Raw genomic sequence first — 15,316 nt, forward strand, 5'->3', positions numbered from 1 at the left:
TTCATTTTTTTTGTTTTGCTTTACTTTCTGTTGTGGGATTCCACAGATCCGAGAAAATGAAATTAGCAACTCATTTTGCCCAAATAATGTCATTTAGTAGAGATGACCTCAGCAAATGGCCACCCATAATTCAATCAGCCTCTGTGCTGAGGCTGCCATTGGCCAAGGAAATGCTGCACCTCTTACCCTTATAGCGCTCTTACTAGCCCACTTGTTTCATTTAGCATTGCTCAAGAACGGTACACACATTACTAGATTGGTTATGTACAGCATGGTAGCAGGGGTATCAGTTGACTGGTTGAGGAACTGTGAAAGAAGGTAGTGTAACTAGTTGAAGCCCTATATTTGCAGCGTCTTGATGTTACAGTTCCTGAGCTTCTCTTTTAACTTCTTCGGTGTGTCATGTACTCAATTCCTCTGAAGAGTCAAGTACACTTCCTACAGAGGTGAACTTTTGCAGTCTCACTTTGCTGCAGCGTGGTGCTGGAATTCTGTGCAGTGCAGTTCTTTGGTGCCTAGTATTTCACTGATGCAAAATTCCAGTGAAAGCAATATGAATGACTTGTGGATGTCCACTTTTAGTTGCTAACAGACTGGTCTTGCATGCAATTTTGCTTTCTTCAGTAGCATATACAAGCATCACATTGTTCTAACAATGTCTTATGATGTGAATGCATATAGAGTGATTGTATGACACCAAGTAGTTGCTTAAACATTATACACATAATAGATGCAGGCATGGTGCTTTTGCAGCACAGTATCCTGGTGATTCTATCAGTATTAGCGGTGTTAAATAGGCTAGTTTTCAATGGCGGAGGTGAAACAGCAAGATATGCCATTTTACCATTTGGGGTTAAGACAATGCCACTTAAAAAGCAAGCAAAAGCTGCATCTCAGTGCCACGGATGCATACACCAAGGGACTTATTTTGTGCGAATTAATTTCATTTCTTCATTACCATCTTTTGTGCAGAGTGGCTGATGTCGGCAAAAGTGGCAGCATGTGGGCCAATTGCAAAAAACGTAGAAAATGGAATTAATTATTGCAAGACATGGCCCCAAGTGACATAAACAGCTTATCAAGGGTTCTCATAGCAATAGGCAATAGCAGCCCAGCGTCCACTTAGAACCCTCTTTTTTACTGGCTAAGATTGGCTTTTGCACTCATCACTGCCTGTGTTGGTTATTTTCACATATGAAACATCTCATGGCAGTTTTATAGTTTGATTAGTACTCTTTTTGTCAAAATGTGCAATTGTGATAGTTGAGCAGGTGATTGCGAATGGTGCAGAGGCTTAATGACCAGTATGCAGGGCTCCTGCATTAACGGGGCATGAAGATTTCAAACTGGCTGACGGTCACATTATTTAAATGCAAAACAGAATGCTCATTAGTGATCTAGCCTTCTTTTCCAGGTACAAGCTGAGACCTGAAAAATGCAATCCTTAGTTGTGTTTTCTACCTTGTCACCATTGTTAAAGCGACTTTTGAACTTAAGGGGTAGAATGGTTTACTTTTCTGCTTGGAAGTCTGTTCTGAGTAAATTTCTTTGAATTCATGGGATCGGCTGACTGGCTGAATTATTGATATGATTTGATATTTTAATTAAGATTATGGGGTTTTATGGGTCATAACCAGGATATGATTATGAAGCACGATATGGTGGAGGACTCCGGATTAATTTTGACCACCTGGGATTCTTTAACATGCTCCCAATGCACAGTACACGGGTGTTCTTGTATTTGGCCCCTCATTGAAATGGGGCTGCGGCAGCTGGTATTTGATCCTGTGCCCTCGGGCATGGCAACATAATGCCAAAGCCACTGTGCCACCACGGCAGGTGGTTTGATATTTTGCCCACTATATACCACATCTACTGTATTAATATACACAGTGGGATACCTATCATGCTAACAAGAGTATAATAAAAGAAAATGAATTGCAAATGTGGCTCTAATCTTTTAGGCCCTGAAACAGAAGTAATGTTCTGTCTGGCCGACTAGCCCAACAACATGTCCTCTTGCAGCATATTTCACAGAAGCACCCAGATTTACTATGGCCATAATAACCGGTATTGGGATAAGTTGCAAACTTTCTGCAGCACTTACATGGCTTACTACATTGGCCTAGAGCATGGTGCAGATATTTGGTGGCTTCTCCTAAAGAAATAAAGAATGGTCCCTTTGCTAGGTGCTTTAGCTAAAACGACAGAGAGAAGCTGACCCTGTGAGTGTGTGTAAACCATTGAATCCTTCCTGGGCTGCCAGTGCAAGGAAGAACAAAGATGCTTGAGTAGAGGCTTGTATGTAGAAGCATGTGATGTGATTCGAGTACGCAGTGCTCTTGAATATGTGACTATGTACTAATACATGTAGTACAAGTATTGCAGCTAAAACTTTGTTCAAAGCGATGTCGTTGCTGTTCTTTGCTGCAGGGCATGTGCCCTGTGAAAAAAAAAAACATAAAGAACTGATGCAGGAAGGTATGCAGCTGTTGTAGCCTTAATGCTTTGCATTTATTGTGCACAGAGTATGTCATGGGCTTGTGTTCATTTGGTAGTGAGATGTGATGTTGCAGCAAAGTGACTGTTTATTTTGCCTAGCCAAGTAGTAAATTCATGTTCTAGTGGTAAATAATGTGTTGCTTAGATGTGGGCATCATGTTAAATTTGTTTTTAATTATTCCTGTCTTGCTGGTGGTTATTCAATGTAGTTCGAGATCTGGGGCCTCTTACTTTCTTTAATTGAGCATAATTGTTTTTATATAGCCTGTTCTTCATTAATTTCCATTAACTTATGTACCCTATAGATCTCAAAGATCAAATGTATGCCCACGTAACTCTTTCCTCACATTGATAATTCTGGCCTATCAATGGGAGGAGCAAATCATTTATGCACTTAAACACGTTACCGAACATATTGTATCTATAAATGATCGATTTCACTTGCATATTCACATCGTCGCTTTTTACTAGTGAACTAAAGAACTGCACTTTGAAATGTTAAGTACAAGATTTGATTCAATAGCTGTGCAAATAATTAGCTGTTGTTACATTATGTGGCTGCAATACTATCCTTAGCATGGTAAAACATTGATACACAACTTGATGGTCATGCAGATATGTTTTATAGCTAAACTTGAAAGTCATCTATTCTGCCATGTGGCTATAGAGGTTGCTATATAGGGGTTGCTACAGTGTCTCTGCGTTGTTGGGGTTTTGTCTAGTACAGTATAGGTCTAGAAAAAAATATATGCCTTTACTTTGTTTTCATGTTCTTCAGACATACATGGAGTATGTCACAATATAAAATCTGCTGTATAGCATCTTATCATAAGACGCCAACAAACAAAGACACCGAGGACAACATATGGGAAATTACTTGTACTTACTAATTGAATTAAAGAAATGATAATGAAAATGAAAGTGGATGAAAAAACAACTGGCTGTAGGTGCGATACGAACCCACGTCTTTGCATTACGCATGCGATGCTCTTACCAGTTTAGCTACCGCGGCGCCGTTTTCCAGTCCACTTTCTGGGGTATTTATGTTTTTGCTACTGGATCTAACCCTGAGAGTGTTAGCCAGTGCCACCACTCACAGACCTGAAAAAAAATGAAATTATGGTGTTTTACATGCCAAAACCACCATCTGATTATGAGGCACACCGTAGTAGGGGACTCTGGAAATTTGGACCACTTGGGATTCTTTAACGTGCACCTAAGTACACGGATGTTTTGGCATTTCACCCCTGTCAAAATGCGGCCGCCGTAGCCGGGATTCAATCCTGCGACCTCGTGCTTAGCAGGCCAACACCATAGCCACTAAGCAACCGCGGCGGGTAATCGCAAACCTAGACGGCGGTCTAGGTTTGTGAGTGGTGGTGCTGGCTAACACTCCCAGGGCTAGTTCTAGTAGTAAAATACAAACACCCCAGAAAGTGGACTAGAAAACGGTGCCGTGGTAGCTCATTTGGTAAGAGCATCGCACACGTAATGCGAAGACGTGTGTTCGTATCCCACCTGCAGCCAGTTGTTTTTTCATCCACTTTCATTTCCATTAATTTAATATTTCTTTAATTCAGTTAGTAAGTAAAAGTAATTTCCCCTATGTTGTCCTTTTGGTGGCTTTGTTTGTTGGCTTCTTATGATTAATAAATATCGAGCCCCTTGTTTCCCTTTCTTCTCGTGTATAGAATCTTCTGTTTCTGGGTTTGTTTTCTGTAAATTGAAGTGTTCCAGACTCTACACTCACAAGGTGGCCTCCCTGTGTTTTGTCTAGTCTGCAGCACTTCTAATTCATGTGACTGATGCAGGATTAGGTTACGGAACGAAGATTTAGCCAGTCATCTTGAATTGAATCACTAGTAATCTTCTGAGTCATAAATACTGATAAACAGTTTGTGCCTATTGAAATGCCAGAATTCTAATATTTTAGGTGAAAATTTCTGTGAACATTACCATGAGAGTAGTGTCACTATAGATTGCTCTTTAATAAAAACGTTCCGTTGCTGCCTTCATTGGCTTTACATTCTAAAAACGGTTGGCTCTCTGGAGCAGCAGCGTTTGATGAATCTATTGTCTTAACTTTGTCATCTTAGCCTCCCACAATGTGTTGCCCATTTTCAATGGTTATGCTAAAAGTGTTCGTAACTGTGCTCCTGTAAACTTTTAAAAAGCTTTTATTTGAAAATTTTCTTCCCAGACCGTTTTATATCTATTTGCTGCTTTCCAAGCGCTCTAGAAGGGTTTGTCGTGTTGAATATTTTACGTTGCTTAATTTTGGTTAAAAGGGTGGTTTCATCAAATGTTTTACTCCTTTACAGTGGGGATCTAGTCTAATAAGGGACTGTAAACTAGGCACCAGCAGCATTTTATCTTGTGTATGTAATAGCACCAGGAGGCATTTACATTTGCAGTTTTCTTGTCATTGCATTGCTTATTAGTTGCTTCTTTTACGTGTGTGTTTGTTCAGAGGCAATGTATGGCCTCAAATATATTGCAGATAATTTGTATGGGCTGTCTTGGTCTTCGAATTTTGGCTGCAGGGTTTGCTTTTACAGACTTGTATGTAATGGTGGTAGTGGAAGAACCTAGCCTCATGTAGAGAAGCAAATGGCTGTGGTTTGCTATAGCTACAAGCACCTCAGTAGGGCTCAGTTCCAAAAGCAGTTACGGAAATATTGCTACATGATACATCAGCCTGTGCTATGTGCATTTAAGTGTTTTAATTTCCCATGGCAAAGGTGAGCACAGCTCTGACCAAGTTGTTCTCATTATTGCCTTTAGTTTCCATTTCTGCTGGAAATTCGTTGATATATCTGTGTCCTTGTGCATTACATATCAAACATATTGCATGACCAAAATGATGTCTTGATTTTGATCTTTTTTTCTTGCTCTCTTTTTCCTATGTGCTCTCAAAGCTTGTTTTTTTTTACATACAGTTGGCAGCGCTAATGTGCCAGAAAAGCCAACGTTTACATTGTACAGTGAAGTCCCAGTAATTAGAAATCTGTTCATTCGAGTTGATGGAAAACTTGAACTGATAGGTTGGTGCCAGCAGAGTCACATGTATATAAATAGGGAAAAACTCCCACAAATTTGAACTTCTAGAACCACGCAACAGTTATTTTGAACAAAATTTCTTGCTCTCATAGACCACTTCACAGACAAACCTGAGCCAAAGGCCATAATAGTCCGTACCATGGAAATTTAGTTTTTTAGCTTTGCGTTATATGTTAGGCCCACAGTGCGGCCTCATCACGGAAGTGGTGTGAAGTACACTACAAGCAGTGTTTTATCATAGTGTCGATGTATTCCGCGCTTGAATGGACAAGCCAATTAATGATACAGTAAAGAATTGGGCTTTTAAGGTGTTCCACATCAGCAATGAATGATCAGCACTAAATGCTGTGGCATCATCAGATAGACACATAGTGCATGGGGCACACCAGTGCTTTTATCTTTCCCATTGCATTCCCCGCTCGAATTTGCTGCACTTGCTCAGCGATCCATAATTTTTGAGACGGGACTTTCTTAAAACTTCAAGGTAAGGCACTAGGCCTTGGTGATACTGTATAGTTGCTGATCAATTCGGATAGCTTCGAGGAAATTTCAGACCCCTTACCATGCACAGTTTGAGACTCTGTCCTGCCCCGCCTGGACGGCCACGTGCCAATTTGGCCACTGAGTTGACTGAGCCGAACAGAAAAGTGATATTTTGATATTTCGCTGGTGCCTCTTTGAAACCGAAAGTAACAGTCTGCCTAGTCGCTTAGCCGATACAGCCATAGGCGACTGTGCCTGAACCATGGCACAAGCCAATTCATGCCACCCAGTTGTGAAGAACTGCACTTGTGATTTGTCACATGTATTCCGCGCGTCCAGGTTTGTTCATTTGAGTGTTTAACTGCAACACGGTCTAGGGCGAGTTCTTTGACTGCTATAACAAATTTTTATTAAATCAAATCATCAGTCAGTTTCAAACAATGTCAACTTTACCCTCGATGTCCTTGTTGAAGAAGGTGGCAATTATGTGAGGAAACTGCCAGACACTAAGAAATCCATAATCATATGGCTATTGGAGTGTGTTTGGCCTCTGATTAGGTTGCAGGAGATGGAGATTTGGTGGATTTGGAGATCGTAGAACGATCAAAGTACAGACGTACCAGGTCGTATGCAAGCACATGTGCATGAGTGCCATAACATTCTGACCGGCCTTTTTGGCCGCTTGTGGAATAAAGAGATTTTATAGCGAATTCAATATTTTGGAGTCCATTTAGTTGAGCGTTTAGATGATTCTCATTGATTGCAATTTATTTCTAGTGTAAAGTGTATTGAATCACTTAACATGAAATAAGAGGAACACACATACACACAGTGTGTATGTTCCTCTTCTTCAGAGGTACCTCTTCTTTTGTGTTAAGCGGTTCAATGTGCTTTTCACTAGCAAGTATGCCACACCACCTTGCCCAATCTTCAAATTCTGCAAATTATTGGTCAGTGACCGCATTGTGCACTGTACCGAAAACATTGCCAAGTGCAATATTCAAAACTGCTCTCTCTTGTTCATACCCTGTTGTTCAAACCCTTGTAGTACCCGCCGTTTTTGCTCAGTGGCTATGGTGTTGGGCTGCTGAGCACGAGGTCGCGGGATTGAATCCCGGCTACGGCGGCCGGATTTCGATGGGGGTGAAATGCGAAAACACCCGTGTACTTAGATTTAGGTGCACATTAAATATACCCAGGTGGTCGAAATTTCCGGAGTCCTCCACTACGGCGTGCCTCATAATCAGAAAGTGGTTTTGGCATGTAAAACCCGATAATTTAGTTTAGTTTTATACCCTTGTAGTTCAAATTAATGAAGTTCCGCATTACATATGCTTATAATTCTGAATGAAACTGTAAGAAAAAGTGTGGTTGTATCGCAATAGTCATTAATGTCATGTGGGGGTAGTTTAATAATCGCTTACCACTATTGGGTGCACGGACATACCATGGCGCCATCTGCCGGCAGTGCCTGGATTACCTGTAAAGTTGGATAGCATGCCGTTGTGTCTGCTGCAGTGCTGTCAGTGCTTCATTTTTTGTTGTACTACTGTGGAATTTCGTTTGTTTTTTGTTTATTTATTTATTTATTGGAAATACTGTAAGCCAATGATTTGGCTCAAGAAGGAGGGGCTTCATGTAAAATACAAAAGTATGCAATCAAACCACGCAAGAGAGTAACGCCAGAAACAATACATGTAAAACAAAAGTTGTTTGTTTTACGTAACAACGCTTGTTCTTCGTTTTGATTATAAGGTTTTTTACACTGTATCATGATATCAGGTCTTTCTCTGTGTCAATTCAGGCCAGATATTGCTTTACATACTATCACATAAATAGAAAGCAGGGCAGCTTCTGCAGAAGCTCAACGGTTGTTAAACACTGTGACAAATATTACAACGCGAATATACATGTAGAAATAACAATTTCCACTCGCAAGTATGAAGCAATCAGATACTAGAAACTAGATATGTTTGACTAATTCAGCCAGTCATTCGCGTGGAACAGCAACGTATCTCGTAAACCAATGGCGTTTAATTGGTTTGGACTTGTTCAGGGATGTTGCCATAGATGTTCATGGTTTACTTGTACATTTTATTATTTTACTTTCTCTTGGACAATGTGCGCACGTGCCTGGATCGCATCGTTCGGTTCAATCATATTGTCTTTTGCCATCTTGCATGCCATGAAATGCAGGTCTAATCGGTACATAGCTTTACGCTGCAAGTATCTTCCTCACGTAACCTACCAGCAACATCGTTGGTGAATAAATCTCTCTAGTGGCATTCTTGGGTTTTACCAGCACGCCCGCTTATTAATTTCTTGTATAAGAAGTCTATTGTGTCATCTAGTTTTATTTCATTTGTATGTGCCCCAGTGCATCATAACTTACAGTGAAACTTGTAATTTTCCTCCTGTTTTATCACAGCCAACGTTCCCAAAAAAAAATAAGAAATGTGAGGCTGCTGTCATAGTTTTGTTTTGTATGATAAATTTGACATAGCTTTAGTGCTTTTTTGTATCGTGTAGTGGTCAAGGCCATCTTTATTTATGATAAAAAAGAAACACTTCAAATAAATTTTTTTAAAAATCTCGATCAGTCGCTGTCACCAACTGTAATCTGGCCGCATCTTGAATGCTGACAATGTTTAGAAGCAAGTTAACTTAGTGATAAAAAAATACCAAGGAGGGGTCTTTAACCCATTCAGGCTGTCTAAAAAAATTCTGTCCAGTTTAGTTTTGCTTAGACCAGGTGTCACTGCATTCTGAATGAAAAATCAGGCAGAGCAAAAACAAATCTTGGCATTGGCTGGATATTTTCTGCAATGATAAGCCTATTAAAGATATCTAGAAGACCCCCTGAAACTTTGTTTTTGTTCTAATACAGTAGTCAATTCTATTGAATGACAAGGTACAAATTAATGGGTAATCAAAATAAAATATATATCCTAAATTGCGGTATGAAATAGCCCCATGCGCTCTGCCACGTGATCACACTTTCGTGATGTCACGTGATCCTACTTTCGACGCAAGAACAATTGCTGCGCTGGCACTTCCATTGGTGGCCATCATGCCCAATATGGGTGAAACTAGTTATGTTCTACTAGAATATGGGGAGTGATACCATCCAATTAAAATATGTGCCCCTTCAATCAAGGGTCTGCACCTAATGTCAACGATGTGTTTCAGATTGTAGTAAGGGGAGAATGGTTTGACCTGTATCAGATTGCCATTATTTATAGGCATACTATAATGTTAAAAGACTGGATACTATGTTTAATGGTATAATCACAGTGTGCTTGCTGCTCGGATGTGTAGGGTGAATGCTTGGGAACATGGGATGAGGCAAACACTTATAAAGAACGGCAGCCAAATAACACAGAACAACACGGGTGCTGTACCAAACTAGTAAAATATGGGAAAACTTGTACCATGCTTACACATATGACTACATTAAAGAGTAAATTAATAGTTTTTAGCATATTATGGTGCACAATCTCATTCAAAAGGCTGCTGTATATAAGGGAGAAAATAAACTTGGCTCAGTTTTCTTTTTATTATAATTCTGTTGGGCAGATGGTTTTGCTGTTAGGTGTTCAAGTGCATCTACTGTTCAGCTGGAAATGCAGAACCTATGAATTGGAACAAGGTTATTTTTTCTTTATCTCGTGAACAGGCTCTCACTTTTTTAGTTATTAAAAGTGGTAATGTGCCAAGAAATGTTGAATTATGCTTGGTCAGTTAACCTGCTTTTACATTAGTTTTCATTTAGAAACTGAAATTACACTCAACATTGCTTTTTTACTAGTTATTGTTGAATAGTTCATATGCTAACATTTCTTACTGAGCCAAGCTTATGCACATTATTTCGTTGGAAACACATCTGTAAATTGGGAAGCTTGTTTGATCTTTATATCTACATTTGTTAGTTGTTCATGATGGTTTCCCTAATGGTACTAAAGTTCATAGCTCATCTTTTGCTTCTGAAGTTTGTGTTAGTGCACCAAAGTCTGCATATTGCAAAAAATATGCCAATGGAGATTCTTCTTATTTAAAGGACATGGCCATACACATGATTGCAACCATACTAAACATTGTTCTTCCCCTCCGAGGATTTTTCAAAAATATTTTTCACTCGCTTTTGGTGCTCTGCCTAATGATCTTTACTGCTATCCTGCTGCAAGCTTATTAATCTTTTTAGAATTTCAGGAAGTATGAGCCTGTATTTGAAAGGAATGTCGCCCAGTAATGCTTTATTAATATTATTATTATTATTATTATTATTATTATTATTATTATTATTATTATTATTATTTGGCGAGGCTCCACTCTCATCTGCACTGATCACGTGTGCTTTTGTGTGCCGGCATTGCCAGCTTCTTCAGAGCTATTGAAGAGCATTCAAGCACAACAGGCGAAACCAACAAAGCAAGTGGTTTGTTTGTGTCCACTTGTTTCATCTGCGTTGTCTTTTGAGCTTGAATTTACTTTAATGTGCCTTATCAACAAGGGCAAACCTCTACATTCCTCAGGACTTTCTACCTCAAAGGACTGCACACACTTCAAGAGTGCTGTGATGGCAGGGCTGCGAGCATGAGAGTGCAAGGGACCTTCTGGCAAAATATGTGGGCACTCTATGAAATATAGGACAGTCACACCTGACCAACATAACTATGCATGTGCGCTCTTTGAACTGTGCTTTATTCAAACCATCCTGTATTGCTGCCAGTAGTCTCCAATATGCACAGTGCCATTGCATGTCGTGTTTCTACATATATATATATATATCTTTTGTGTAGTTTTGTGTTCGCTAAATCAATTGAGAAATTAATGATTAATGTTGCTTTCTCACGTGTCCAAATTTAATGTGGCCTAGCATCTGAACCAAGATTTGCAGAAAGTGGGAATAAGTGTATGAGTGCTATCGTCAAGCTGCCTGTAATATGTATTATTTCTTTTTGCTGTCAACTTCAGCCAAGCCTTGCTGAAAATCATTCCCTTATTGTCCTGCACCTGCCACCTTGGATTGACAGCTGTGATGCTCTTCAGCTGAGCATCAAGTTACAGGTTCAATTCCTAGCCATTGGTGCTGAATTCTAATTGGGTTGGAATGCAGAATTGCCCATGTGATGCTATTTCGGTGAACTTTTAGAACCTGTGGCGGTTCCAGTTAATCCCTGCCCTCTGCTGTAGTAGCTCTAACAGCCCAGGTGCTGCTCTGGGATGATAAACTCCACCAATGATTATCATCCTGTATTTTAAATTTGTATGGCCAAACATTCTATGCATACTTCAGTGTAATGCGGTTCATCTTCTGTGCCTACATTCATTAAGTACGGGGGTGGGGGGAGTTTGTGTAATGTACTTCATTGGTAAAGCTAGTTTACTGCCTGTGAGGATGTGCTTAAGCCAGTGCAGTATTTTCTGTAATGTGGGAGCAAGGAGGGAGTTTCAGTAGTATGACCTGTTGCTCAGGTGGGGGTCAGGTGAAGAAGAGCCTGCTCCGACTGAGGATATGGGAGAGGAGGCCTACCCTTAATTGATTGGGTTGCCATGGCGAGCTGACTGTATTGATCCCGTTGCCACGGCAACTGCTCCACTTGTTTTGGCTTCTCGGTTCACTCTCTGTCCCCTCCTTGGTATTGATTAAAGGGCGGGCCTTTGCAGACTGCTTCCCGCCCCTTTGGAGGAAGCAAAGGGGAGCAAAACTTTGTCAAAGTATTTGCATACAGCTTGGCTAAAGTTGACCAGGATTTGCTGCACTGCAGCAGAGACAGGGGGGATAGAAAGCACTAGGGTTCTAGAATGAGGGATTCCTCTGAGTATTGCTAGCTAAAGTGTGTCTGTTTTCGTTAGCCTGATTTTCCCTCTGGTTGCTGGATATTCATTACCTGACTTACAAATTTTAGACATTTCTTATAACTGTGCGAAAAAACAAGGACACAAGAAAGAAACGTACACCACACCACGAGCGCAGTTATAAGAAACGTCTAAAGCTATGAACCAACTAGCCCGCCAGAACATCCTCATAAATTTTGTTTTAGTTTATTGCAAGTTTCTTCCACTTTCTTTCATTTTTATTTTTGTTTTAGGGCCTTGGTGGGCAGTACCCAACAGATCCCCTAAAGGAGCAACTTGCCAAAGACAATGCTGTCATTGTAAGTGATACCATAAAATATATGTTCAGATTGTGTGAGTGCTTTTACTGAGCTCTCCAGCCAATGCATGCACTATAATAACGCACATTAAAAAATTACCTTATTTCTTATTGGATCAACCATATACATATTTTAGAAGAATAATCTGTTTTGGAACATTCATTTTAGATTATAGTAAATGCTATAGACTGCAACTGCTCACTGAAGTTTTTAGAATGAAGTTGAGACTAATTTTATTTCTTTCAAAGCCTGAGCATGCAGACTGGATGTCAAAGGGTCACTGGATCTGTTACTTGCACAAGTGGAGATTCTGTTCGATTCTCAACTCATTGAGCAGGCTGTGAAGTAATTCAGATATCTCTTGGCCACTGCATTCTGAAAACTTCAACTCTGAGTGCCTGTATGTTTCATGCGTGACCTGTGTGCTTTTTTTTTTTTTTTTTTTTTTTGCGAAGCTGTGCTGTGTTCCGGTATCTTTTTCTTTTTTTTCCTCACATCTAACTATTGACATTATAGTGCTCTGTTTTGGGTGTTTGTTTGTGTAGTGGTGAATTCACATTTTTTTCAAAGCTGCTATTCTGGCTCTGCCTTTCATGTAGGTTTGCACAGAGGGCCGCCTCATCCTTGAGTTCACTTTTGACGATCTGATGCGCATCAAGTCTTGGCACTTTGCAACACGCACACATAGAGAGCTGGTTCCACGAAGTCTAATTGCCATCCAGGTGAGATATGCGGTACGTTGCTCAAACTTTTTATTCTAAATATATAGTATAGCATTCCAGAGATGGGGCCGTATAATTAACTTATTTTATGACAGTACAGTCAAAGACTGTTTGGGAGGCACATAATTTTATTTGCCTTCCTAGACTATCAGTAACACTGTTTGTGGAAATAATTATGTAGAAGTATAATGCCTTCAGAAGGATGTGCCACTGGAGTGAGTAGGATGGCTGGGGACTAGCGATCATGCACTGCTGTTATATTGTCAGTATGGTCTCTTAAAGGTCCTTCACCAGGTCTGGCCATTTTGAGCTGACAAGCGCAGTGCATACAAGCGTGCTAACGATAGTTTCTGCTATGTATTGCATCCCTGCGTGCCACGGAAAGAGCTTAAATTTCACCCCAGATGCCATTTACACTTCTCCTCGCGGGCACCGTGCTCCCAGCCAGAGTCGCCGTATATCGCACAAGTGCGCCTACGTACATGGCAGTGATGTGACATCGCTCTTAGTGGCACACGACTGTAAGGATTATTGAAAGCAACAGGAGTTATTTGTTTGACCTGTTGCTTCATTAGACAAATTAAAGTTTGAAGATAATATGACCTACAAACTGAATGTCTGCGTGTCTTTGTTGTACTCCATACCATAGCAAGAGAGATGCACTTCCGTTTCGTCTGCTTGTTCCCATGTCATGCAGTCGCACATGCAGAGAGCGAAACTATGTCATTTTCTACCATGTTCCAGCACGCGACCATGCTCTGTGATCCGCTTGAATCTGCCTCAGTGTTCGCGTGGCACTGACTTATACCGCTAGTCAGTTGTTCTCGTGCATGGCGCACAAAATCCTGCACTGCGCGAAACGAGACAAACCCAACAGCTCGTATGAGAGACTGTCAGTGAAAGTGCGCCACACAGAGGAAAAGAAAGAAAAAAAAAAGGCGGTGCTCATTTCGTGTGCGTCACGCAATTCTCCAGCTTTGGTATGGGAGAACGCAGGGGAAGAATTTCGCTTGCGGAGGCTAGACGGGTGCAAGTGGAGAGAGTGTTGTGTTGGCAGTGACGCTCGCCTCCTGAAATCATGAGTTCACGGCACTGATATATTTCTGTCTCGGCTATGAATGAACCAATTCGAAAAATTCTTGCGGTAGAATGCTCCCTAGAGGGTACATAAGAACTTCCAGCGTATAACCAAAATTCTCTTTAAGAACATGATTCCTTGCTTTTAGGAGGCCATTTGGCCTTTTCACCATGCCGCTTATGCTGCTTATTAACTGTGTTCATGGAGCTTTCATGCTGGGAACTGAAAGCACATAACTAAATGGCCAGATCACAGGCATCACTTCATCAGTCATTTCTGGGCAGCGTGCAAATACTCCGCTAGTGGGACGTGTTCCTTCTGTGTTCTGTGACATATGTGTCAATGCGAAAGCCTGCTTATTGTTGTTTCAATACCTGCTAACAGTTGTGGTATCAGCGTCAGATCAGGTGTGTCATGGTGACAATGCTACAGACTCATACTGGTTGTAAAAAGCTTGGCATACAAACAAGTGTAGTGACTGCCACAAGCAGAACTGTCAGAGAACTTTCAAGACATGACTAGACACTAATTGGTTACACTATGGTTTACTGTGATAAATATATGGCTGTTTTCTGTGTGAATTACAGCGCTGTTATGCTTTCCAACTGTCAGTGGAATGTGTAGCTGACTTCACATCCAGACTACAACAGCGTGCACATGTGTACATCTACATCATCATTGATAGTTGCAGTATTAGTAAACAAACCCAGTGTAATAATCTCTTACTGATTTGTTTGGCTAGTGAGGGTACCCCTAAAATAGTAGGAATGTTTTGCTTACCTGACACTTTGTGCAGTACCCATTGCTAGTGCAAGGCTTCTCACATCAGTGCGACAAATGCTGTAGCTTGAAGAGCTACAAAAAGAAAGAATTAGTTAACCCTTTGAGGGTCAATGACGTAAACATATGGCGGCGCGAACAAGTCCAAAAATGGTCGATGCTGTATATTTACGGCGCCATCCGTACATTTAAAAAGCGCGCCAATTTCCTAACTTGTTATTTTCTGTCATGTGCTGCCACTATGTGGGAATACAGGGAATTTTTTTTGCGCACATCCCTCTCTCGGTTTTTGGTGCATGGTTTGCTCCCGCGGGTCTATATACTACCACTCGTACATTGGCGTGCGCGCAGGTGGGCGGCGGTTTGGGTTTTGTTCCGTAGACGGTTTCGGCTTCTTGCACTTGCAAAACTGGTGGCTATCTCGTTACTAATCGTTTAAAGGGCCACCGCTTGTTTCTCGCTTGTTTAGTGCTCACAGGGGTGCGCTTATGAAGGATGCCGCCCTGCATGTGTTTCTGTTTTTTTGACACTCG

General features: G+C 40.9%; 1 protein-coding gene across 4 annotated transcripts in view; it reads left to right on the plus strand.

The window, feature by feature from the left end:
- LOC126543093 (LIM domain-binding protein 2-like) overlaps positions 1–15,316 on the plus strand; it is a 331,870-nt gene that overhangs the window by 284,369 nt on the left and 32,185 nt on the right. For 2 of the 4 annotated variants that reach the window (XM_050190234.3, XM_050190232.3), the window contains exons 7-8: positions 12,138–12,203; positions 12,803–12,937. In XM_050190234.3, the coding sequence (XP_050046191.1) occupies positions 12,138–12,203; positions 12,803–12,937 (201 nt within the window). The remainder of the gene's footprint in view (positions 1–12,137; positions 12,204–12,802; positions 12,938–15,316) is intronic. The other 2 variants (XM_050190233.3, XM_050190235.3) reach the window with 1 other exon arrangement.

This window comes from Dermacentor andersoni, chromosome 1, assembly GCF_023375885.2.
Source record: "Dermacentor andersoni chromosome 1, qqDerAnde1_hic_scaffold, whole genome shotgun sequence".
Classification (NCBI taxonomy): domain Eukaryota; kingdom Metazoa; phylum Arthropoda; class Arachnida; order Ixodida; family Ixodidae; genus Dermacentor; species Dermacentor andersoni.